The sequence below is a fragment of the Diadema antillarum genome, unplaced genomic scaffold, assembly GCF_040938485.1.
Source record: "Diadema antillarum isolate AM-2024a unplaced genomic scaffold, OU_Dant_1.0 scf00000111, whole genome shotgun sequence".
In the NCBI taxonomy this organism is placed as follows: domain Eukaryota; kingdom Metazoa; phylum Echinodermata; class Echinoidea; order Diadematoida; family Diadematidae; genus Diadema; species Diadema antillarum.
In genome coordinates this window covers 1,727,307-1,753,330 of record NW_027271000.1, presented here as the reverse complement: position 1 = coordinate 1,753,330, position 26,024 = coordinate 1,727,307, and the positions used below count along the sequence as shown (strand labels likewise).

Genomic DNA, 26,024 nt, shown 5'->3' with positions numbered 1-26,024 from the left:
ATGGTGTCTGTGATATCCTATCTTGCATCTGTGACGTTATTTTGTTTCTGTGGTGTCATTCTACGTCTGTGATACAATCTTTTGTCTAGTGTGTCGTCTTGTGACTAAAATGCAGGGGGCTGGGGCGGATCCAGGTATTCTGTGAAGGGGAGGTGCCTTTACAAAATCAAAGGGGGGGGGGGGCACACCCCCTCCCATTTTCTGTCTTTTTATTTCTTTTAACAGAAAATAAACACTGAAGATGTCATCTTGACTATGTCATGTCATTCTGTGATGCCATCTTGAGTCTGCTCTTTAGACACTTGTGTCGATACGAAGAAGTTCAGCAGAAAAGTGGTTTTCCCAAACAAAATCATACTCAAATGACTGATGCCGACACCAGTTGTCTTGTTTCATTAATCACATACAAAAGTGTACATGTTTATGTACAGCTATAGTACATGTACCTTCTTAAAAAAAAGAAAAAGAAAGAATGAATGGAAACTTAAAGGGGATTATTCATGCAGAAAAGAGGCTAGATGTTTGTTCCAGATTTTCTTTCAACATACTGTATTTATTTTAGGATAAGTGATATCACAGTCCACCAAAAACAGTATTCAATAGGAAGCATTTTCTACCCCCAATTGTTCTGTTATTGTGAATACATGTACAGTAGTTACTGAGTACGTTCACCCTCTAATATGGCTACCTGCAGAAGTAGATATGAAACATGACAGACATACAGTTGTATTATGTCTGTTACCTAAATACAGTGGACTCCCATTATAAAGAAGTCTTCAAAAATTTGTGACCCGCTACAACAAAAGGATCCTAAAGTCGCTGACGGGTGAGCCGAGAAAATCGAGTTTGAAAGTCAGATCACCAAAATCTGTCAAAACGTTCGGATTTCTGTTTTTAACATAATTTTGTAGTCTAATGTATCTTCTATCATCGGCCGAAATTTCGAAGCTAAATGATCAAAGGAAAGGCCTGAAAATAGCATTTTTCTGGGCCATGCTTGGCTCGCCCGTCAGCGACTTTAGGATCCTTTTGTTGTAGCGGGTCACATTTCATTATAACCAAACAAATTGACAATTATAAAACACAGAGCCAATAATATTGCAGCCTGAATGTTTATTTCATTGTACTCAGATTTTTGTTAAATGCGTGTTCGTTATAACGGGAGTGCACTGCAGTGTATTGTGGTATCAAATGGCACATTTCTGAAACAAAGCTGTGTGTAAAAGGCTCTACACTTTAGGAGGTCAACATTTATTTTATTTACTTTTAGAAAGATGGCCTCTAATTGGTAGGTTGCCAAAGCAGGAAAAACTAACCTCCCCCTCAAAAAAAAAAAAAAAAAAAAATAGAGAGAACAAAAGAAATTTGAATTTGAAAAAGATAAAGAAATGAATATAAAAGTGTAAATAATGCAATAAATTTCTAACAATCACTGACATAAAAATGGCATCCCTGCAGAAACACTCCTAAGCCTACTGAGAGATGCTATAAAATAGTGAAAATGTTCTTCTTGTTGCTTGTATGCAGTACATCCACTTTATTGCTTCGTGTGAGACTTGCTCTGTGTGTGTCTATGTTCCCAGCTGCCAAGCAATTAGAAAGATTAGCATTTATGATGGGTCCTCATGGCAATCAATTTACATATCGTTGCTGGGGTGACAAGACCTCGTAACTACAAAATGTCAAATGTTCAGGAGAGCCCAAAAAAAAAACCATGGCAGCCAAAGCACTACAGTGTATAGCAAATGGGATATCCTTTCCTTTGACATACCGTGGTGGCTTCATTTTTGGAGTAAGACAGTTGGGATTTGGACAGGACATCACTTAACCAATCATTTGACCATTAATTTAAAAAAGTCATTTTCATCAAAATTTGAGATACAAGGTCTTGTCACCCCAGCAACGATATACATCTGTACATGTATGTCTACCATATCAGACCATGGAGCTACCGTACCTCCAAGATCAGACCATTTGTGCACTTTATTTGAAATTTCTCAAGGCAATACCATACGTCGCAAACAAAGGTACATGTAACCACAAAATAAATGTCAAAAAGAGATTTTCTTTTCCTTTTCTTTTACATCTGTTGGCGAAGCAGATGGATAGTGCATTGCATTTCTCCAGGTCAGAGTTTCTCGTAAGTGTTCAAACGAGACCTTCCATGGCATCTGAAATCCCATTCAAATAAGCATTTCATGTGTGATGTCCCGATGTACATGGCGACTTCATTTCAGTACATTCTATAAAGTTCCTCTTTAGTCCAAAGATAGGTTTTAATTTTCCCTCATTTCCGTGTCCCTCGATTCACTTTGGCAATCTTTTCCTTTCTCTTTTTCACATGTTTGGGGATCTTGTTTTTCCTGTTTTCTCTCTTCTCTTCTTTAACAGCCTTTTTCCGCTCCTATATTCAGCAAACAAACAAACAAACAGAAAACATTGAGAGTTTTGATAAAAACTTATAACATTGCATTAATTGTGATGAATACCATGATATTCAAGTTCCAGAATTCTGTGGTAATAAATTTCATCAAAAGGCCCTAAGCACCATCTTTTCCTGGAAAATCATAATACAGTGTAGTTTCAATTGTGCACTAATCATTACCCTCAGCATAATCACTATGTTTGTCACAAACATTATTATTGTAATCATCAACATCATCACAGTTGTTTATCAAACACCCACTTTACCTTTCTACTGATAACTTTCATTTGTTTATCACTTCTCTTATCATTGTCATGACTAATTTCATCTCCTTAACATAAAGCCAAACTATCCTCATGTCTTTCCTGATTACCACATCTTTGTGTTTCCCCATCACCATAGTGACTTGCTATGTGATTTTCTTCCTCTAACCAAAAGAGGACCGGATGGAAATTATTTTAGTTTACTCTGCAGTTGGAATGTCCCAAAATAGTTAACGTTGCTGGGGGTGACAAGGCCTTGTATCTCAAATTTTGGTGAAAATGACTTTTTGAATTAATGGTCAGATAATCAGTTAAGTGACTGTCCTATCTAAATCCTAGCTGTCTTACCCCAAAAATGTAGCCACCATGGCATGTCAAAGGAAAGGCTCTCCTATTTGATATAGTGCTTTGGCTGCCAAGTTTCTTTGCTCTCCTAAACATTTGACATTTTATGCAAGGTCTTGTCGCCCCAACAACATTATGTTTCTGTGATTTCTGACTGATAACTTGCACTTACTTTTTTAGATGTTGGCGATTCTTCCCTAGGCCGTTGATGCTTCCCTTGAAGTCGCTCTTCTTCATTCTCCTTCAGCTCATCTTCCTCCTCTTCCTCCTCTTCTTCTTCCTCCTCATCTTCCTCCTCATCCTCCTCCTCCTCTTCGTCATCCCCACCGCCAGCTGTCTTTTTACTGTCCTCGTTTTTCGGCAATTCCTTGGGATGAGCAAGCCTCTCTTCTAAGAGCCCTGGGTCCTTCACAGACGAATGAAATGATGTCAGATCAATCACTTGAACCCTGTTTCATAAAACTTCTCTTTGGCAGGTTGACAAATTACTGAAAGATTTTATTACAAGAATTAGATGAATGAACAAAGTCTTGAATCAACTCGAACAAACACATTTACACTGATGGCCACCAAAAAGCATCTCAGCTCCAGCACTAGGATAACTTGCATGAGACCAGTTTTCTAAATTCCATGAACGCTGAAAGAAAAACCCTCTAGATAGGAATAGTGGAATGATTTCTGTAAAATGGGAATGACATTAAGTATCAAGGAGAGACAAATATCAAGAAAGGTCAGACAGAGTCACTATCTGAACCAGTCAGTTTTCTTTTCTTTTCTTTTGCTTTGTTTTTAACATGGGGTCAATGGGGATAAATAAGTGTGGTGTTGGTGAAACTACAAAAAAGGAGAAATACATAAGTCTTGCCAGAAAACAAAAAACTATGAAACGATTCAGCAATAAGACAAAGAAAACAACTGTACAGTCATATGCCCTGTCAACTACGAGTTGCCTTTTTAAAATGTTGAACTAAGTGACATACAAATATTCCATTCAGAATGATTCCTGCATATTTTTCTCATTATTTTCCTTGTAATCTTAAGTCAATGCACAATTGAATGATATTTACAAAACGTTTAACCCTAACTTAGCTGGGCTATTTAGCAAGATTGAATTCCTGGGGGGGGGGGGGGGGGGGGGGGGGGTATTATGGCCCCCCCTTCAGATCTCGGCCGTTGATCGCGCGATCGCCGCAAAATTTTGCATGAACATAAAGCTGGATGTAATCTACAAGACTGTTAAGTTTAATTTTCAAAGAATTTGTATTTGTCATTTTAGATTAATTATGCAAATATATGCAAAAAAACTCATTTTCGTCTGTAATTGTCTAATAAAAGCTTATGGAATGCTGATTTTTGGTGTAAATATTCCTAGTGACATTCCGAACATTTGTGCGCAAAAAAAAATTCAGTATCAAAATTAATTTCTTATGTTTTTTATTGTTTTATCATTTTTATGTATTTCCTTGTTTTTTCAAACTTTTGTTTTTGTTGTTTTTTCAGCAGAATTTATCATACACATCTTTAGAAGCATAATTATACTAAAATAGATTTATTTCAGCCATTAAAATAAAGAATATGAATTTTTATATAACTTAATTGAAAAAACACAATTTGTATTGACTTTGTACACAAAATCATGTTTTTGAGCAATTTTGGGGTTGACGAAAATTCTTTGAAGGGGCGTGGCTTCGGAACAGTATGCCCGGGCGTGACAAATTTGGTCTCGCGCAAGACTTGAAAGTACAAAGTCAGCGAGCAGTGCGGTCAAAAAAATTTGCGCGGCGGAATGGTCCTGGAATTTGTCAAGGGGGGGCCATTATGCCCCCCCCCCCCCCCCCCAAGGTAAGTTAGGGTTAAAGGATATTTACAAGATGAAGGATGGTATCTTTACCTGTTGCACACCACTCAAATCTTCCCTGAGTCCTGCTATTGTCTTGTAGTACATCTAAAAAATAATGAAAAAGGCAGTCCATAATTCAACATCATATAAATCATGACATTTTCTTTATCTATAATAAAAACAATTGCATGAAACTATCAGAGTCGGACACAGGCACTTTTAAGACTACTGTAAAACACAATATTTTTGTGGCATGAAATTTTCGTGAATTGGAGCTGACAGCCTTTTTCACGGCATGAACTTTTCGAGAGCTGCCTCTAACATTCAATGCACATAGTGTAGACCAGGACTTTCGCGTGCAAATTTCGCAAATTTTGCGAGAGCCAAGATTCGTGAAATTAAAATGCACGTGAACATTCCTCGTTTTACAGTAATGTCCTTCTTTTTCACTCCCACTAAGAAAAGTAAGTGCACAACAACAAGACAGCAATACTAATGATCATAATACTTGTAAAATAAACTTAGATATCACACACACATAAATATATACAGCCTACAGATACAGTGTACAAGTATGCATATGCACAAAGAAACACACATGTACATGTACATATAGATATGTGTGCAGGTATTTATGTGGTACAGTGTACTCCCGTTAATAACAAACACAGTTATAACAAAATCCTGGTTACAATGAAATAAAAATTGGGGCCGCAATATTATCCTCTCCATACATGTAGTTTTTATTGTTTGTTTGTTCGGGTATAACAAAATTTCGATATAACGAAAGAAAACTTCTGGTCCCGAGGACTTTCTTATAACGAGAGTCCACTGTACATGGAGTATCAGAAACAATAAACCAAATGCTGGTTAATTGTTATCATCATCCACACACAAGGGAGAAGTTTGTGTTGGAGTGAAAAGAGGCCACACCCACAGGGGCGAGAGGTTTGTGTTGGAATGAGAAGGGGTCACACCCAAGGGGAGAGATTTGTGTTAGAGTGAACAGGGGCCACACCCAAGAGCAGAGATTTGAGTGTGTTAAAGTGAGTAGAGGACACACCCAAGAGGAGAGGTGTGTGTTGGAATGAGAAGGGGTCACACCCAAGAGGAGAGGTGTGTGTTTGAGTGAGAAGGGGCCGCACCCAAGGGGAGAGGTGTGTGTTTGAGTGAGAAGGGGCCGCATCCAAGGGGAGAGGTGTGTGTTAGAGTGAGAGGGGGCCGCACCCAAGAGGAGAGATTTGTGTTAGATTGAGAAGGGGCCACACATGAGCAGAGAGGTTTGTGTTGGATTGAGAGGGGGCCACACCCAAGAGGAGAGGTTTGTGTTGGAATGAGAAAGGGCCACGCCCAAGGGGAGAGGTTTGTGTTGGAGTGAGAGGACACACCCAAGGGGAGAGGTGTGTATTGGAATGAGAAGGGGCCACATCCAAGGGGAGAGGTTTGAGTGGAATAAGGAGGTCTCATCCAAGGGGAGAGGTTTGTGTTGGAATGAGAGGGGCCATTCCCAAGTGGAAAAGGTTTGTGATGGAATAAGATGAGGGCAATACCCACCTCATGTTTATCATCTCTCTTGGCCTTCATTATTTCACCCTCGTAGTTCACCACCTCCTCTAACTTCTGTGGGATGAATGACTGCTTGAAGACCTTTAGACAGGAAGTGACACAATGAAACATAACAGTTCAGAGAAAAAAAAAATCATTATTTCATCTGGTCTGTTAGACTAATACTCCTATTCTGTTAACTCAACCTACAAAGAACTCAATATATAAAATGCCATACAAACATAAAACGGTATAATCATAGCTTCATAAGACAAGGAACATTACACAAATAACCTCTACCAGGTCCTTTTTACCTTGATATTACCAAATTCTTTCAATTATTTGTGTTTGACCATGAGTATTGTTTTCTACAGTGTAGGCCTAGATTCTCAACATATAAACACTTTGGGAGCATTTGAGCGCTCTTCTGGCACGGGTATGGTGCTGTATAGTACGCTTTAGGAGAGTGATCTAACGCAACCAAAGTATACAAAATCACAATCTCGAGTGTGATTCTTCTAGCAAAGGTTTTAGAAATTTTTTTAGAGATTTGATTAATCACTTTTCGTTTGAATGGTCTTCCTCTTACTTATGAATTGATTTCAATGCAATGTAAATGAAATAATAGATGAATTACAAGAACTTACTGAGAATTTGAAACTAAGATATTGGATTTCATCAACCTGCTCACACTAGATGGCGGGAAGAAGTTGGAGTAAAATATTTCTCATTTACCTCTTCATCAACTTCGTCCTTAGCAGAGATTTCCGAGGCTGACCTCTGTGAAGCTATGTCCATTGCCTGATGTGGAAGAAGGAGAACATATCATGTAAAAGGGCAACAATGGAAGAAACAAATGTTTATTTTAGAGCAGGACTGGGTTGCCCTCCAAGAACTTCATTTTCCATTCACAGCCATTGACGACCAACACTGACAATGATGATGACGATACGAACATTGTCATTGCTTCTCTTGTGGCATTATGGGTACTATAGCAGCAGACAAATTGATGGTAACTTTTGATAACATTGACAGCTCTCTGATGGCATTGATAATGATGAGGTTGACGATACTGAGGACAACAAAAGTGATGACAATGATATGCTCCACAGAATTGATGACACAGAATGACAAAGAAAGTGAGGGTGGTGGTGGTGATGGTGATGATGCTAAAGATGATGATGCATCGTAGGAGGATATAAATAACAAGGAAAAGTAGAAATTACGCGGTGCGTAATATATGTCCCCGCCGGAAGTAGCATTTAGTAGCAAAATGTACAATATAGGTCAAAAGATCAAGGTCAATGGTCAAAGAAGTCAAATGTCAAAATTCTATGTCGAAGTTTTGAAGCCCTCACCTAGTGCCATCACATAAAGCAAACGGAATCGAAATCGGGTTAGAAATGGCAAAGGAGTAGCATTTGGTAGCAAAATGTACAATACAGGTCAAAAATCAAGGTCAGAGGTCAAAGAAGTCAAAGGTCAAATTTCTGTGTATAAGTTTTGAAGCCCTCACCTAGTGCCATCACTTAAAGCAAAACGGAATTGAAATCGGGTTAGAAATGGCGAAGGAGTAGCATTTTGTAGCAAAATGTACAATATAGGTCAAAAATCAAGGTCAAAGGTCAAAGAAGTCAAAGGTCAAAATTCTGTGTAGAAGTTTTGAAGCCCTCACCTAGTGCCATCACTTAAAGCAAAACGGAATTGAAATCGGGTTAGAAATGGCGAAGGAGTAGCATTTTGTAGCAAAATGTACAATATAGGTCAAAAGATCAAGGTCAATGGTCAAAGAAGTCAAATGTCAAAATTCTATGTCGAAGTTTTGAAGCCCTCACCTAGTGCCATCACATAAAGCAAACGGAATCGAAATCGGGTTAGAAATGGCAAAGGAGTAGCATTTGGTAGCAAAATGTACAATACAGGTCAAAAATCAAGGTCAGAGGTCAAAGAAGTCAAAGGTCAAATTTCTGTGTATAAGTTTTGAAGCCCTCACCTAGTGCCATCACTTAAAGCAAAACGGAATTGAAATCGGGTTAGAAATGGCGAAGGAGTAGCATTTTGTAGCAAAATGTACAATATAGGTCAAAAATCAAGGTCAAAGGTCAAAGAAGTCAAAGGTCAAAATTCTGTGTAGAAGTTTTGAAGCCCTCACCTAGTGCCATCACATAAAGCAAACAGAATCGAAATCGGGTTAGAAATGGCGAAGGAGTAGCATTTTGTAGCCAATGTACAATATAGGTCAAAGGTCAAAGGTACAATATAGGTCAAAGTTCACAACTGAAATTCTGTGTACAAGTTTCAAAGCTCCCATGTAGTGCTATCATATAAAGCAAACAGAATCAAAATTGGCTCATAAATGACAGAGAAGTAGCAAATTGAAGATTTTGATCACACACGGACGCACACACGGACAGACGGACGGACGGACACACGGACACACACACGTACGGAGCCCGTTTCATAGTCCCCTGCTCGAACTCGTTCGGCGGGGACAATAAAGAGTGTGTTCTCTCACTGAGCATCCTATCAGTGCAATCACCTTGTAACCAAGCATTCTCATCACTCAGGATAGAGCTAACCATGTCTACGCACAAAAGGTCTACCATGTCTGGGTTTTTAGGGCACAAAAGTTCATACGTGTATTACCACAGTGAACATCATAAGCAGGTAGACTTTCATTACATTTCCCCCTTAAGATCAATTCTATTGCATTCAAACTTCAAAATATAGAAAAATACCAGAAATCAAAAACTTCAATAAAGGCATCACACACCTTGTCCAGATAGTCTTCCATGTTACTCTCTGTGATGGCTGGATCCGTCACAAAGTCAAACAGCTCCCTCACCGTCATGGTGCAGACACCATTTTTCTTGAAGTACTCTACAAACACGTCAAGAAATTAACAAATGTGTTAAATTCCACATGAAATAGCTCTTTATCAAAATAAGAGTGATGGATCAGTATGAGTAACAGTAGTGTTGAGCACTTGATATGTAATCGCTCATTATTTGCTGAGGAATACTGTGAACAGAAGACTAAATTGCCTCTGCTGATTGTGTTGGAGAGGAGGCTGCCTACATGAAGTCTTTAAGACATTGTTCTTCCGGGGAGTTTGTAGTGGTTGCATGAAGCATGTGGCCACTATAGACAGGCGGCCACTGTAGGACAAGTGGGACTGCACATGTCTCAAAGGACACAGCTTTTCAAAGTTAATTCCTTTTTCAAAATTTGTAGTGAGACCGATGTTGTATTTGGGCTAGCCAAATGGACACATCACTTTGTATTTGGTAAGTTGGCAGTGATTGTGACTATCAGTTGGTGATTATGATGGCAGTCTTGAAGACAGGCAAGCAATACTGTAAAACCTGGGCCCCATTTCATAAAAAGTTGATATGATAGCAAATCTTGCTGGAATAGCAATTGTCATGGTAATGACAAGAATCCAGCTTCCTGATTGGCTGTTGCTATTGGAAGTTGCCATTCCAGCAAAAATTGCTATCCTAACATCTTTTATGAAATGGGGCCCAGAAATGTTCACGTGCATTTTAATTTCACAAATTTCGCGAGAGCCAAGATTCATGAAATTAAAATGCACGCAAAAGTTCTTGACTACACTATATGTATTGAATGCCAGTGGCAATTCGCAAAAATTCAATGCTGTGAAAAAGGCCGTTACGTAGCTCCAGTTTGCGAAACTTTCATGCCACAAACATTTCTTACTTTACAGTGCTCTCAAACTACAAATGTATGCTGGTATGTATCATTTCACACCGTCAACGGCCAATGCAGGATACAACAAATACACAAGGTCCATGATTCCAGAGTTTCTGCAGTTGAAACAAATGTCATCATCTTTATCTAATCATTTCACAGTCAACTGTGACACTATCTTGTGTAATAGCAGGAAAACTAAGAGATATGTAGATATATTAAGAGTATTAATACACACAAAGAAAAGAAAAACAAAAAAATTCTGCCTTTACCTGTGACATTTGTGCAGTCTTTGCGAAGGAACTCCAGTGCATGAGGGTGGTCGTGTTCTACTGACTGTGATACGTCTATGATATAGAGCTTGTCATGACAGTAGCTGGGAGGGGAAAAACGTGAAATCATTGATAAGTTCTTGGGTACATAACACGAGGTCATATTCTTACAATCAGCAAAATGTAACTTGCTGAGATATTCTCATTTTTCTTAGTCGGGGCAACTTAAGAAATGTTCGTTTCTCCCTTTCCTCTGTAATATGGAGCTGCAGTAATTATATGTAGCACTTTGATAGGCAAACATGATTAGAAGTAGTAAGCTTTCCTCATACAACCAAACAGAGGACATCCTCCTGAATGCAAAGCACATGGTAGATTGATTTTTAGGAGGTTTATACTAGGTTACTACCCTACAGGCTTAGAACTGTGAAGGAATTTTACCAGCAGTTGGACATCTCCATATTTGTGGAATTGACACAAATGATAACAGATATATCACAATCAAATATCAATAAACTGGAGTTACAATACTAGAAATGTCGCTACAGCGACTGGTTATACCCCCGCCAAACAACATTTCATAAGCTTTGGTCAAAAAACTGAGGAAGTAGTTAAATCCGCAAGATCTTTCCTTGATCTTCTGCCATTAATATGCCATTACCATGGCAACATACTTTCGGGTACTGTCGAAAAATGCGTCTTGCACATCTACAACCAAAGGCACACATCTGTACGAAGTTTCATGGAAATTGGGCAAAAACTGAGGAAGTAGTTTGCAACACAAAATTTTCCATCATTTTGGCTCATAATATGTGAGCTGTTACCATGGCAACATACTTTTTGTCACTGTCAAGAAATGTGTCATGCTGACCTATATCCTAAGACAAACATTCAATATGAATTCCATGAGAATTGGAAGAACACTGATGAAGCAGTTTTGCCATGAAGCATTTTGCCCTATATTTTACCAATAACATGCCGTTACCATGGCAACGCACTTTTTGCCACTGTGGAAATATGTGTCTTGCACATTAACATATTCAGATGAATATCTGTACCTAATTTCATAAAAATTGATCAAAAACTGTGGGAGGAGTTCGCGACGCAAGATTTGTACCCATTTTTGCCCATAATATGCCGTTACCATGGCAACGTACTTTTGGGTACTGTCAAAAAATACGTCTTGCACATCTACAACCCAAGGCACACATCTGTGCCAAGTTTTATGGGAATCGGTTGAAAACTGAGGAAGTAGTTCGCGACGCAAGATTTGCAACGGACCGACCGCCCGACCGCCCGACCGCCCGACCGTCCGCTGATTCCTATATACCCCCTTCAAACTTCGTTTGGCGGGGGTATAATCAGGGTTCGAAATTGGCGATGGTCCGCTGGCCATTGGCCACCAAAAATCATGTCGGACTAGCTAAAAATCATAAAATTCTGAAGTAACTAGTCCGTCTGGCTAGCCAAAATATTGCTTCAGTGTCAAAATTGATTCTAAGTAGTCCGCCTGGCTAGTTAAAAAAAAAGTTAAGTGCGACCCCTGATAATAATGGTAATAGTCTTTGGGGATTTCCCTTCTTCTTCATGAGTGCTGAATTATCCATATGAACTACTGTACTCACAGCATGTTAAACTCGCTGAGGTCAGCATGGACCAGTTTAGCATGCTGGTAGATCTTCCTGACCTCCTGGATACACTCTACATACAGCTCTCTTGCTTTGCTTTCACTCAGCGTTGCATCCTTCAGGAGAGGGGCCGGCCTGGTGTCAACAAACAAATCACATTCAAGCCAGACATTGAGACTCTTGCCATCATTTCATCCAAAGCTTCAACAACTTTGAACACTTTTTGCCACAAATGTGATTTTAACTATTCTTTGAAAACCTTGTGAAATATGGCAAGTTCCTTGAACAACCTTTGAATACTCAGACAAGACATAAACAGCAACAAACATCATACTTATTTCATGACATAATTAATCTACTGACATTAGTTTCACTATTTCATACCTTGCAAAAATCAAGTGAAACTGCTTGCAAGCCTGATAACAAATTGCTTTAGTCATTACAAAGACAGGAATTGTTACGCAGGCGAGAAATGTGAGGTCATCTCTCTGTGCGTAGGTCTTATCTGCTGACCACAATGTGCTCTGATGGACTGAATGCTTAATTAATTATGTAACTGGCAAATCCAACACTGAAAGAAGATGTTCTGGGAGGCAATCAGTACAGACATAGATATTCTCTCTTCTGTTGGGCCCAGTGCTGAATGTAATTCTCCTGAAGTGAGCTCCACTATTCTTGTTGATGATACTATTATGTGCTTTTTCCCAATGGGCTAACATCAGCCCCTAGGGATTATCAAATTTGTCATTTCAAGTTCGGAATTGGTGTTAGCGTCGCCATACGAGACCTAAATTTATCAAGAATGTTCATAGTTTATACTAATGCAGTAGTCACTCATGGAAAGTACACAAACACTCTGGACATGACCACACAAATCTATCCCAGGGAGCAAAAGTAAGATTGTTGTATTTATTAAACATTTAGAAATTTGCGGCATTTGAGTTCTTCCAAATCACTTGCCTAAAGCATTCGTGGCTGCTTGGTTTGACTCAAACCAAGCGCAATCACGTTTTTAGCTGTGTAATTCCTGCACCATTTTGTGGTGGTGTAAAGACAACACTTGTGTTGGAGATTGCTACTCGTGATTGGTATCGCTTGCGTTAATTTGACTGTCAGTGTGAGAAGCCAACTGAAGGCAGTCATATAGAAGATAACATCAGTGATGTGTCTAGCACCAAACTTGAAATCGGTGAGAGAACATTGGCTCCTGTGACAATTGCTCCGGTCTTATTTTCTCCAAGAACTTAGAGTCAAGGATAGGGTTGTGATAGGGAGAAAGGTTTAGTTTGATGAGAGGATTAGGATTAGGGTTGTTTGTGAGTAGAATTTATGTTTGGCTTAGCAAGCACGTATTTCATAGGAGCAATTGTCGCAGGAGTAAATGTCATGGAACCCCAGAAATCACCGCATAAATGTGCGTGTGTGTGTGTGTTTTAATAACTAAATGGGACATGGCAGAAACTATCCAAAATACTTCTCAATATCATGATATTCCTCTGAGGAGTGATACTCACCATCCGTTAACTCCAACAAAGTCCATGACGAGTACATGGCTCCGCAGTATATGAGGTGTGGGGCAGGATACCCCTGCATTGTGTAACCTGACATAAGGCAGAAGACAGATGTCTCCATGGTTACTACTTAGGTCAAAGTTCATGTACAGCAGGAAAAATAAAAACTCATTATACCTTCCTCAAGAAAATGTATTAGGACTTTACATTGTGTATTCCTATAACATTCTCCAAAACAGATCATTTAAAATGATTTTGAGAAATTTCAAGACATTTTGGAATTTGCTTATAAAGAAACAAGAAGTTTGGTACAAAGACATATATTAAAACATAAACAAGTGAAATAAAGATCTTTGATAGTAATCACAAATGACTGAAATCTGCGGACAAAAACATAAAATTTAAGGACATTTTGACGACTGGACGGCATTCTATTATAAAATATAAGTACTTTGAACTTCCAGTAGATCTGTAAGAATTTGCTGTTGGTCGGACAACACTCCAGCATGCTATTTCATGATTTACAATACATTCTACAGCAAAAAATCAGCAAATGGTTGCTAACTAAAATAAAAACCAACCCTCACTTCAGTATGCTGAAAACTTATTACAGAAGCACAGAAAGAAAATTACTGTACACACCATTTAACATACGATTTTCATGTGTTGATTCTTACTTTTATATCTGTACCTGTTGTTTTTTCTGTCAATATCGCAATGGCTTCATGTAATATTTCCAGCGATTGTCTTAGAGATAAATCCAATTCATGTCAACTTTATCTTTACCATTTATGAAGTTGTTCCATCAGATGTCAATGGAATTTCTACTGAGAGGTCAAGAGAGGGTCAAGACAAACTGAAAGAAATGACTGACCTGAGTAGATTTCTCATCTCCTTCTCGGCCCACGTTCGTACCATCTTGCGGGGGTTGCTCTTGCAGTAGCCATGTCGGAAGCGAAACTCTCCTGTCACATACTTGTCTCTGTCTTTGAACGTTAAGATCGACGTCTTGTAGATCTGTGGTATTGGGGGAGACAAATTGTAAAACTGAACTGTGCATCATACGAGTTACTGTAAAAGTGGTTTCTTTCGTGGTGGTTTTATTTTCGCGCTTTTCGCGCTTTGAGGTTGAACCGCGAATTTAACATCACGCGAAAATGTTTTGAACTCGTCGCTTGTACAACGCTATCATTACCGACCGCGAATTTAAACACACGCGAAAAAGTCCGCACCGATGGAAACCGCGAAAGTTTCTGTACGCGAAAGAAACCACTTTTACAGTAGAAGCTTGCAATATCACAGTCATGTAACTAAGACATATCTAGGGCAGCAAGTTGCTTCAGCTGGCAGGATGTCTAGTTTACAACTTCAAGATCTTTGGTTTGAGATCTGTGACACCAGTTGAGCAATGCTGTGTGAAGTCATTCACTCTGTTACGAAGCAAAACCACTTTGTCCCTCTGACAGGACATAAAATGGAGATCCTGTATCCTCAAATGTGAGAGATAAAACCATGTTTTCTTCCATCGCCACTGAAAATTTTCTGCTCAAATGGGAGGTATCATGGGGTTGTTCTGAGTGTCACGGTTAACACAATATTTTTGAGATTTCTTTTCACACTTGATTTGGCATTCATTCATTCAAGCGTAAGGGGCACAGTGTGTGTCTGGTTGGTTGATACCATTTGCTGACAATTGCTAGTCACCTAGGGCGAACCACGAGGGGTAGACATCATTCGCCCATTTTCTTAATCAATGTTCCATTTAAGGCAGGAGATCAACTTATCACTGTTCTAGGTTTATTTCCCACATATGCCCTGTTGTCTGCTTTTCAACATGTCTAGTCCACTTTAAACTAGTGTATGCTTTTCCTTCTCATACAGCTGGCAGTTTACGTTCACAGTTATTACAACTGAGTGTGTCCATCACCGTTAACTTTGACCTTCAGCTCTGAAATTATAGTAGTCCATTCATTCTCATTATCATTTATCCAAATATCATGATGTATCATATTTAATCAGCTGGTTTTGCTGTCACATTATGTGCAATCTTGGTATTTGATTGTGACCTTTGACTTCCATAGTGCAGGCCAACCCCAAACCAAAATGCTTCTAGCCTTTCTGCAAGGCAGAAGCAGCAGCTCCATCCTTCACTCCTATGACAGGTTGATGACCTTTGACCTTCTCACCTTCACTGCTCTGTGTTCTCCCTTGCTGGTGGTGGCATGGTAGACATTAGCCTCCTTGCCAGTGCTGATGCAGCCATTGATTTCACAGATCACATTCCTACTCAGCATCTTGAAGAGAATCATGCGTGTCCTTGGGTCCAGCACCTTACAGGGTCAGGGATATGGGAGAATGGTCATAAACTTAACGGTAGTGTGCGATGTAATCTACAAGATCGTATGTTTAAATTTTCCAAAATAGTCTTCTTTCATTTTATTTTGATTAATTATGCTAATTTATGCGAGAAATCAGACTCTTTGATCTAAATCAGTAAATAAAGCTCCAAAAGTGCTCATTTTTGGTCTAATTATTCTTTGTGGCATTCTTAGCAAATGCACTTGAAAAAAAATTTGGTATCAAAATTAATTTCTTATTCATTTTATTGTTTCATGAATTTCTTATGTATTTCCCTGTTTTTTCAACCTTTTGTTTTTGTTGGGTTTTTTTTACAAAATTTGTGGCAGACACTTTTTGAAGCATAATACTCCTAAAACAAATTAATTTTAGCCATTGAGAGTAAAAATAAGCATATTTATATGAACCATGTGAAAAAACTCAATTTGCATTGACTTTGTACACAAAATCACATTTTTGAGCCATTTTCGGCCTCACATGCATGTACAAAATGTTATGTAACTTCAGAACCGTACCCCCGGGTATCACAAATTTGGTGTCAAATTGTGCGGGAAACTTGAAAGAAAAAGGTCATAGAGCATCGCGTGTTGCAGAGTAACCGCGCGAAATGTCGAGGGGGGGGGGCCTTTTAGGCCCCCCCCCCCCAGTCTTTTTAGGGTTAACTTGTTGATTGTGAGATACTGGTGTCAACTTATTGTCTTGATTTCTAGATATTGCAGACTTGATGAATGGCTCATCCATTTTTCTCAGGCAAAGACTTAACAAACTGGATTGAATAAATCTATTATTATCATTATTCTTATTTTCTATTCTGCATTTCAGACATGTGTACATGGGTTGTTTTTTTTCTGTATTTGGCAAAAGAGTAATGCCTAATAGAAATTCAGCTTTAAAAGATGCCTTGCTTTTAAAAGAATGTGAGCTTCACACGAAAGATAAATTCTGAATATTGTTTCTTGTGTTTCAAAGTACTATATGATTAGTAAAACCTTAAAACTACTAATGGAGCATTCTGTGTTCACCACGCAGGGTAGTTCCTTGTAGCAATTTAAGAAATATTATATGTCAGCCTACCAAAGTTAATACAGCACATGGCACTGTAGCTTTGAGGAGAAAAAAAAGAAGAGTTTTCATTGTTGTAAGGCAATTGGGGACTACTGAATTTACAAGATGTCTGTATATACTGGCTATACTCGTAGCTGTGCATGACAATACTGCAATATGTATGAAGACAAACTGAATATCAACACAAGTATAGAATATCTACTCTCTCTAACCTGTTCCATTGTAGCCCTGTCTGCTTTATCTTTAACACGCACTCTGTAAGATGAGGAATAAAAGACACCACAGCATGTCAATCTCCATCATCATAACATTCAATTCTCTACAACCATTTTGGAAGTACAATACATTTGTTTGATTGTTAATTTGCCTGCTTTCATTGTGACTTCATAACTTTCAAGGCACTGGCTACAAATTTTGATGAGATTTGTGAGAAGCACCCTCTATACCTGGAGTACAGGTTGACTTTAAAACAGTCCTGTTTCACTGTTCAGGTCACTACAAATGACTAAATGACTTGGAAGAAAAAAAAAAAAAAAAACTCGGAATACACCTATGCTCCAGCTTGTTACCTAGGGTATCAAGGAGCTGATCCTGTCATCACTTTTTGAGTCAATGCTAGTTCAGTACAGTGGACTACTCTTTACAACATGGCGTCCCTGAGCATTTGACACATTTTAACCCGTTGAGGACGAGTCCCAAGTATACTCGGGCAAGCGTCTATGGGAAGTGCGTGTTGTAGCAAAATCAAACTGTCCTCAATGGGTTAAAGGTCATATATCCTGTTTGTAAATGCCATGGAATTTTGCATGGTTGAAGTATAATGTCTCCCAACATCATGTATGAAATCTTACAGAAATACACCTCAGAGTTTCACACACAAAAAAAAAAGAAATGAAAAAATTACCCTCTGTCACTTGAGAATTCACTCCCATTTGTACCAAGAATAACAGCTGGATTTTTTTTCATGATCCACATAAATTCACTGGAAATTTATAGTAGTGTTTCCCCCTCCATCATAAAGAGGTTACCAGTTTGATCATTCCCAGGAAACGTCTGGATTACCTCCCTCTACAATGTACCAGCTTATGAAGTGAATCTAATTTTCAGGGTTGTAAAAGCCTTTACACAATGGCTGTCCAGCTCACTTTGAATACTGTAAAACTAGAAATATTTGCAGCATGAGATTTTCATGAATTGGAGCTGATGGCCTTTCTCATTGCATGAAATTTTCGCAAATTGCCACTGGCATTCAATGTATATAACAAACAGTGCACTCCCTTTATAACGAACAGGGTCATACTAAAATGAAATTCTGGTTACAATGAAGTAAAAATTAAGGCCACAAAATTATCCACTCTAGATGCATTTTTATTGTTTATCTGTTCAGTTATAACAAAATTTCGATATAACATAAAAAAACTGCCAGTCCCGAGGACTTCGTTATAAAGGGAGTCCACTGTAGTGTAGACAAGAACTTTCATGAATCTTGGCTCTTGCAAAATTCGCAAAATTAAAATGCACATGAAAAAATGTATGGTTTTACAGTATCAAAACTCTACAGAGTGGCCTGGATGGCGATCAGACGCACGTCACTACTCACCTGTCTGCTTCAACTTTTTTGTGAGTCTTGTGAAGGGAGTTGGAGGCAGCATTAGACAAATTCTTTGGTCCAGAGTACTTCTCCACTGTTATCTTATTTGCAAACCTGCTCATTGACTTTTCCTGGGGCTGAGAGAATAAAAAGAGACCCCATGTCCCAGCAAGGAATTTTCAAAATTTTCATTCATTTCTGATTGATACTCTGCTCTCAGCACTTTGCAGCAACTTCACACTAACTCAAAAGGAGTTGCAGTGCTAAGTCATTTAAGTACTTACTCCAGCATAAATGATGCACTTTCATCAATGCACAGTTCACCTTCACCTTCAGTAACTTCATTAAAATTCTCACATTATGAACATGTAGCTTGTTTGAGCTTTGGTCTCACCCATGCCACTTTGAAATTAAATCATTTTTGAAGAAAGAGCTTTGATTTGACGGAAACCGAAAAGGCTTACAAATTGTGTAGGCTACTACTTTTTAATTAAATCCTTAATTACTGTAAAACATGATATATTCGCGGCACGAAATTTTCGCGAATTTCCACTTGTGTTCAATGCGTATAGTGGAGATAAGAAATTTTGCGTGCATTTCAATTTTGCGAATCTTGGCGCTCGCGAAATTCGCGAAATTAAAATGCACGCGAATATTCCTCATTTTACAGTACTACCAATATCTACATAGCATATAATATCTGTGGCATATACACAAAAGATTCTGAGCAGGCAAGGAATCTCAGAGTTTGTGAAGGACAAAAACGGTAAAGTACTGTAAGAAAAGTTTTTCCATGTATCACATAGTAAGGTGCATGGGTTTGCATACTGTCAAAGAGTCCCATTTTATACATATACAACTGTATGATTTGTGTTGTCTTTCATGATGAGTAAGAAACCAACCTGGTAGGATGAGGCATCTTTGTGACTTCCTGAATTCACTCCAGGCTTTGGCTGAGGAAACAATGTCATGGGGAAAAAAAATATTTGTGTCACAAATATTTCTATAAAAAAAAAAACACACATCACATTCAACTCTAACAGCAAGTACCTTTCACTGACATCCTAGCGAATCTTGTACTAGCAATCCTATAGAGCTAAAGATAAATAGTCAGTTATTTTTCAAGTACTTGATATCTAAAATTCTGGCATTTTTCACAGAAGGAATGGTAAACATACCAGATTACATAAATTTTAAAATTTTATACATATTAGATAATCAAACTCACATGCATTAGACATCAAAACAAGAAGAAAAATGACAAAACAAACATACATATTCACTGTGTGAAGGGGAAGAGCAATAGACTTACAAAGAACAGAAGATGGATTTACAGTATTTGTCAATGTTGAATTTGTGCATAGCCCTTTAAAAACAGATTGAGCATGATCAGGATGATGTAAGATGAATGACAATATCAATCATCAAAACAGTCATAATAAGAAAATGGAGAAAGAGATATCAAATCACTTACCTGGGGGTTGCATGCCCTTACAGCATTATATTTCTTGGTAAAATCTGGTGGAAATATGACAAAATGAGGTCTGAATGTTTCACCAGGGAGACCTTGGGCACCATTTCATGAAAGTTGTCAGCCCTGACAAGTTGTCAGTTTCTGACAATCACCATGGTAACAGTCAGTGACCAGAGCTTCTCAGCCAGTCAAAACCAAGGATTTTACTGAAATTGTCAGACTGACATCTTGTCAGAGCTGACAACTTTCATGAAATGGTGCCCTGTAATGATTATCTCCCTTACTCATGTACTATTGATGGACATGAGTTAGTCTCAGTAGCTTCAAGAATTCATCTTTCCATCTCTATGTGTTGCAAATACTTCATCTGTACTCAAAATTAAGCCATCCATCATGAGACACATGCTAAAGGATCTTATTAACCAACCGCATGAAGACACAGCAAACACAATCTCTAAACTATGATACAAAGAATTGAAAGCCGTCTGAGTGGTAGACATATCTAATATACCAATTCCACTCCTTTTCAGTCAAGCTCTTCATACATGTGGCATAGAAAGCTTCTAGGAGGGGAAATCAAAATAGAGCTTTGTCTTCAAAAAGATAGCATGAGATATCCTCAGAAATTGTTTCTCTTTGTTAAAAAAACCCCAGTGATATTAATTTTACAGACAGAAATTCAAAGCTCTTAAAACATTCTTGACAAGAAGAAATCTTTCTGTTCCTCTTCTGCTTTTGACTTAATAAGTCACTGACCTTTTCAGCATATTCTAAACTATAAAACTATGACCTCTGAGTATAATACTTGCTACACATGTAGCCACTGATAAAACTTTATTTACATCACATTTCTATTTCCAAAATGAAAAACAATAAAGCACAAAGAGTCCAAGCGTGTTGACTGTGCAGCATGTAAGGGTAACAAGGGAGCTACACAAATTAGTGTATACTATGATATTCCTGTTGGTGGTTAATTAGTACTTCAATGTCAAGTCAATCATCCAAACCTGAACTTTCATCCTCCCAGTCAAAGTACTCATCATCATCATCCTCCTCCTCCTCCTCCCATTCTGCCTCTTCCAGTGATGCTTCAAGGACTACAAAGGAACAGCAACGACAACAATATACTTTGAATGCAAGGGCAGGAAGAATGTACATTATGAAAAGTGAGGAAGTTTGCTGTTAATTATGAATGAACACTTATAAGTAGTACCGAATGATACTGCCTGCAGTAACTTCTAAAAGCCTGTGTACCCTGGTAAAAGGCAGATTTACGAGCACTTTACATTGATAAGTAATACACACTGATTACATTGATAGAGTCATAAGCAAGTGTTTTAGCACATAGGAGCAAAGCATGTATGGAAATTAGAAATGATATTTATTTTGTAAATCCTAAACTAGAATACTGCATGACCTCTTAATTTTAATAACACTCGCTCCAAAGGGAATTAGAGAAGTTGTCTGACTTGTACACAGGTGGTCATAATAGCCAGGTAGTCACTTCAGCAAGGCTGATTGGTAGACCTACTGATAAAATGTGTCACAGAAATGACAAACTGCATCATTCTTAAAACTAATGATGAATTTCAATTTTCATCCTGAGATGAGGTGATGTTTGACCAAAGATTTTGATTCTCAAGTGACTTCAGTACAGTAAAGAAATACTAGCTGGGGAGCTGCTGAGGGAAGTTTACACTCCATGAAATGTAAGATGGGGAACAATGACACATAGGCATTCAGTTTTCTTTACTCCCAGCTCCCTGACTGCAGGAAGAGAGAGTGACTCTGACTTTATGTTTCCATGTACGTTCCATTCTGCATCAATTCAAGGAGAATCTCACCTTTCTGACTGAGATCACCTTGCTCAACATCAGCTGTTGTCATGGAGACAACATGCCTTGGTGGATGCACCCTGAATAAGTAAAACAAGTCATTGAAAGTGAATCATTTCAGACCTGCACTGCAGGGTGTCACGATAAGTCAATCTAACTCATTAGTCTAAGTCGCCACTCACTAATAGAGCACTAAAGTCAAACTTACTCAATAAGAAATATATTAATTAAGATGCATTCATAAATATAAAATCGAACATACAAACCTTTTAGCTGTAACCTGAATACTTCCTTCTAGCTTCTTAATTCTTTGTTTGGATTTAGTTTCACACCTACCATTGCATTCATCCAGCGTACAGTTCATCCAAAGCAAAGGAAAGTAGATAATACATCATCTGTACTATACCACAGGTACACACTATTAAAACAACAAACAACCAAAATTAGAACAGACATCTCTATAACTTATCGACATGTAGTAAAATTGGCATACTCGTGAAATAGGCCCCACCACTGCGTGTCCATACTAATACTACGGCGGTTCGCCTGTTTATACTCGTGAATTCAGCCCCACCATGTGGCATTCATCGCATCGGTAGGTAAGCACGGCGGTGGGGCTTCCTTCCACAGTACAGTATATTCTACTTGTGAATGCAGCCCCACCAAACGGCGTTTACGCGAGATTGATACAGCGGTGGGGCCGATTTCCACAGCATAGCATCTTACTCCCGTTTTTTGCTTTGTTCTTCAACTTTTTATTCTCGGAAGGACTCCCTAAATGTCCCTCGACTAATTTAATGGCCAATTCAACCATAAATACAACCCTACCTAATCCTAAACCTAACCCTAACTCTAGGACCTACCCTGGGCCTTTGCTTGCTAACGCACAGGTGCACGTGCACTGCGGTGGGGCCTATTTCACGATTTTGCCCTAAAATTTATTTATACAGTACTCTCCGCGTAATCGGGTATCGCTTAAACGGGTATTCCGTTTACATGGGTAGTAATGTCAAAATCAGTTCCAATGCACATTAAAATTACCTGATAATCAGGTTGCCTCTCCGCATAAATGGGTAAATAATGTTCTTCTATCTATTTTCTACCCACATTTTATCGCAGATGTAACACTTTCAGAAGTCATTAATGTCAAATTTTCCACGGCTAATCACATTCTCTACTTAATTTGCAAACAAGACCGATCATTTGGGGAGTGATTAAACATGAAAACACACACGTCATATACCAGTATACAGTGTACCGACTTGCCACACGTAAACGAACATTACAATGTACACACTCACAACTGCATAGACAGACAGGAGTTGAAACTTGCGCTCCTCCCTTGAAGTTTACAACGAAAATCAGGCCATGCACCAGCTTCATGATTTTACATTTCCCAGTCACTTCTCGAAAAGTACCCAATGTTCTACGCGTTCATTTCGGAAAACGCCTGCGTGCTAGCGAGGAGTCTAGACTACATGTAAACCTTTGATAATGACACAAGTGTAGTGTCTACTTCACTTTGATATCATTATGTACATGTCTGATAATAAAATGATATGTAACATATACAGGAGTATCCTTGATGCATACATAATTATGCAAATGAGCACATCATCAAGCTTCACTTGACATGCTTGCGCTGCTATAGAGTATAAGATAATCTGCCTATATTCTGTGATGGAATGGTTCGTGGGATTTGAAGTGCAAAACTTGTGTACATGTACAATATAAATTGTATTGCTGGTCTTGCAAATAAACATTATTTGGCAAAGTTATGTAACAATTATGGTTATGCATTATTACTCAACTTAATTTACATATTACATGATACGGTACACAACTTGTCTACATACCATGAAGACTCGTGACATACATTTTGTACAATGAAAGTTTACCACAGCATTGAGATATGAATATGATGTCAACGTACGAGTAACTTTGTCATGTTGATATAAATATTAAGCATCACAAGCAGCAAACTTTGTATTTCTTAGTGATCTGATTGGGGGCACATCCCCCCCCCCCCTAGTTATGCCACTTTTGTCCCATTTCTATTTTTTTTCTAAACATTATGCAATCCAATCTAGGGCACACTCAACTTCTCCCCCTTCTTCAAACCTTACCTACAATTTCCCTAAAACGTCAGGGAAAATATAAACAGTTCAGTAGGTTTGCAATTATTTTATAAACAATTTTGTATCAGTTGAATTGTTCACTTAATTCTAGATAAAGTTAATCCTACTCTACACCGTTACTACAGCTACCGCAGGAACCAAAATGACATGATATTCCTTTTTAAAAAATATTAAATTTAATTCATAAATAATTTAAAATCTACAACATGTAGTTTAAAAATCTATTTGATGGATGATTTATTATTGCATTTCAAGAACTAAATAAACCAGGAAAAGATAAACAGCACCCCTCTCCAATCAGTTCACACACACTCGCGACCATCACACAACCAGATTTCCCATTGACTAATGCACACTTTCCTCCCATATCGCCGGTTCAGGCAGTGGACATGCCCCGAGATTTCCCGTCGGCGGTTTTTTGCGATACGATGGTAGGCAGCAAGTTTGGTATCATTGTAAAGCTGACATTTCATTCGGTCAGAATATGTATTAAAACTTCTGAAAACTCTAGTCTAGGGGTATGAAAACAGCCTTCAAAGTTGCTTTTTCAACACCCAACTCAGGTAAGATCGAAGAAATCCTGTTAAATTTGATACACATACATTGTACTCAAAATTATTCGGGTTTTTTTCATAGATTCGTAGCAGCAGTGTTCACTGATCGATTCACGCAAGTGTGCTCACGTACAGGTACCGAAATCTCGCGTATCACGTTACTTTCTAATGTGATGCCTAGCTCACATTTGCAGTGACGCGATTCAAAATGGCGGCCTCCGTGACTCGATAGCACCGTTTTCACGGCGCATTTCAAGTGCAAAATCCGTAAACAATTGGTTGGTCAAACGACAAAGTTTTCTGAAGACATATTTGTCCATAAAAAGACTTTAAATTATTGCTCGTGACTGAGCTAGTGTTAGGCCTATTGGAAGGTATGTATAATGTGCTGTGCAAGCACGCGTGTTAAGCACACAGTGTAGGTGTTTGGTGAAGTGTACAATGCATGTACAGTGTACATACACATTATTGTGTGCCGACAGTGCGTCAATTGTGAATGAGACGTGCTCTTCTGTTAATCAGGTACTCCGCTTAATCGGGTAAGAAACGCTGTGCCGGAGCCTACCCGATTATGCGGAGAGTACTGTATTGCCCATCGGGTGGGTGACTGGGCTGGTGGTGCACTGGTGCCACTTCACAGTGCAGTGAGTCGTGCCAGTGGCAGTGCCTCACTCAGTGCCTTCAGTGGGTTGCCACTGCATGCTGCAATCGACACAGTCACACAACATCAACATGTACACGTGGGACTATGAGGCGGCTACGAGCTTTTTAAAGTTCTTACTTACAATTCAATCTTTAAACAATCTTCTTCTGCATCATCAAACTGACCGTCGGCCATTATGTACTTGATTCTGATTCCCTCAAATGAGCAACAAAAACACGACGTTTATTAGACGTTACACAATCCTGAAGTATGAAATGCTTCAGACTCGGCTCTTCCTTTGACAAAGGTGGGCTCAACCCAGTGGCTCAACCTATCAATGTTATTTACACGTGTGTGTCGCAATATCTGCCTATACAACTCAGGATACACATGCACACCGGTATGTACGTTCACACGGACACACAGACTCACACATCACAGGACATCACGCAGGCACTTGATTGTGCGTTGATGAATGAATAAATAATACAGAGTATACAAACGAACATATAAAAAGTCATAATTCAATTATTGTAGATGCAGTGTACTCAGTATTTTATTGCGACATGCATATGAAAATGCACAATGAAACTCGTGCGAACTAATCTTGCATCCGTTTGCAACCAGAAATCTAATGTTAAAAAATGTTCTCTATTTGAGTTATTATGTCAAAACTTTTACACGAGTCGGTACCGGTAAAACAGATCCTAGATGTTAGCCAGGTAGGCGTACAAATTAAGAACACTTCAATGTGTATCTTTCATAGATTTCACATAATCATAAAAAGACAACAAAGTCATAAACGTGGATGTTATGTCCTTATCTG

General features: G+C 38.6%; 1 protein-coding gene across 1 annotated transcript; it reads right to left on the bottom strand.

Moving 5' to 3' along the window:
• Positions 1 to 2,216: 2,216 nt before the first annotated feature.
• On the bottom strand, positions 2,217 to 25,393 carry LOC139719470 (serine/threonine-protein kinase RIO1-like). Its single transcript, XM_071630885.1, has 18 exons — positions 25,341 to 25,393; positions 21,873 to 21,943; positions 21,036 to 21,125; positions 20,029 to 20,072; positions 19,457 to 19,507; positions 18,564 to 18,691; positions 17,176 to 17,218; positions 15,727 to 15,870; positions 14,415 to 14,557; positions 13,544 to 13,630; positions 12,027 to 12,164; positions 10,402 to 10,505; positions 9,192 to 9,298; positions 7,154 to 7,219; positions 6,428 to 6,520; positions 4,925 to 4,978; positions 3,206 to 3,439; positions 2,217 to 2,404 (listed from the first exon to the last, which is right to left on the bottom strand). The coding sequence occupies exons 1-18, from the start codon at positions 25,391 to 25,393 to the stop codon at positions 2,288 to 2,290; spliced, it is 1,767 nt and encodes a 588-aa protein (XP_071486986.1). The 3' UTR covers positions 2,217 to 2,287.
• Positions 25,394 to 26,024: the final 631 nt, after the last annotated feature.

Coding starts and splice junctions, on each gene's coding strand:
- LOC139719470 (XM_071630885.1), bottom strand. CDS start 25,393: ATGGCCGACGGTCAGTTTGATGATGCAGAAGAAGATTGTTTAAAGATT. Junction 12,165..13,543: donor TTTGTTGGAGTTAACGGATG/GTGAGTATCACT, acceptor TGTTGACACCAG/GCCGGCCCCTCTCCTGAAGG. Junction 10,506..12,026: donor CTCAGCGAGTTTAACATGCT/GTGAGTACAGTA, acceptor TTCCCCTCCCAG/CTACTGTCATGACAAGCTCT.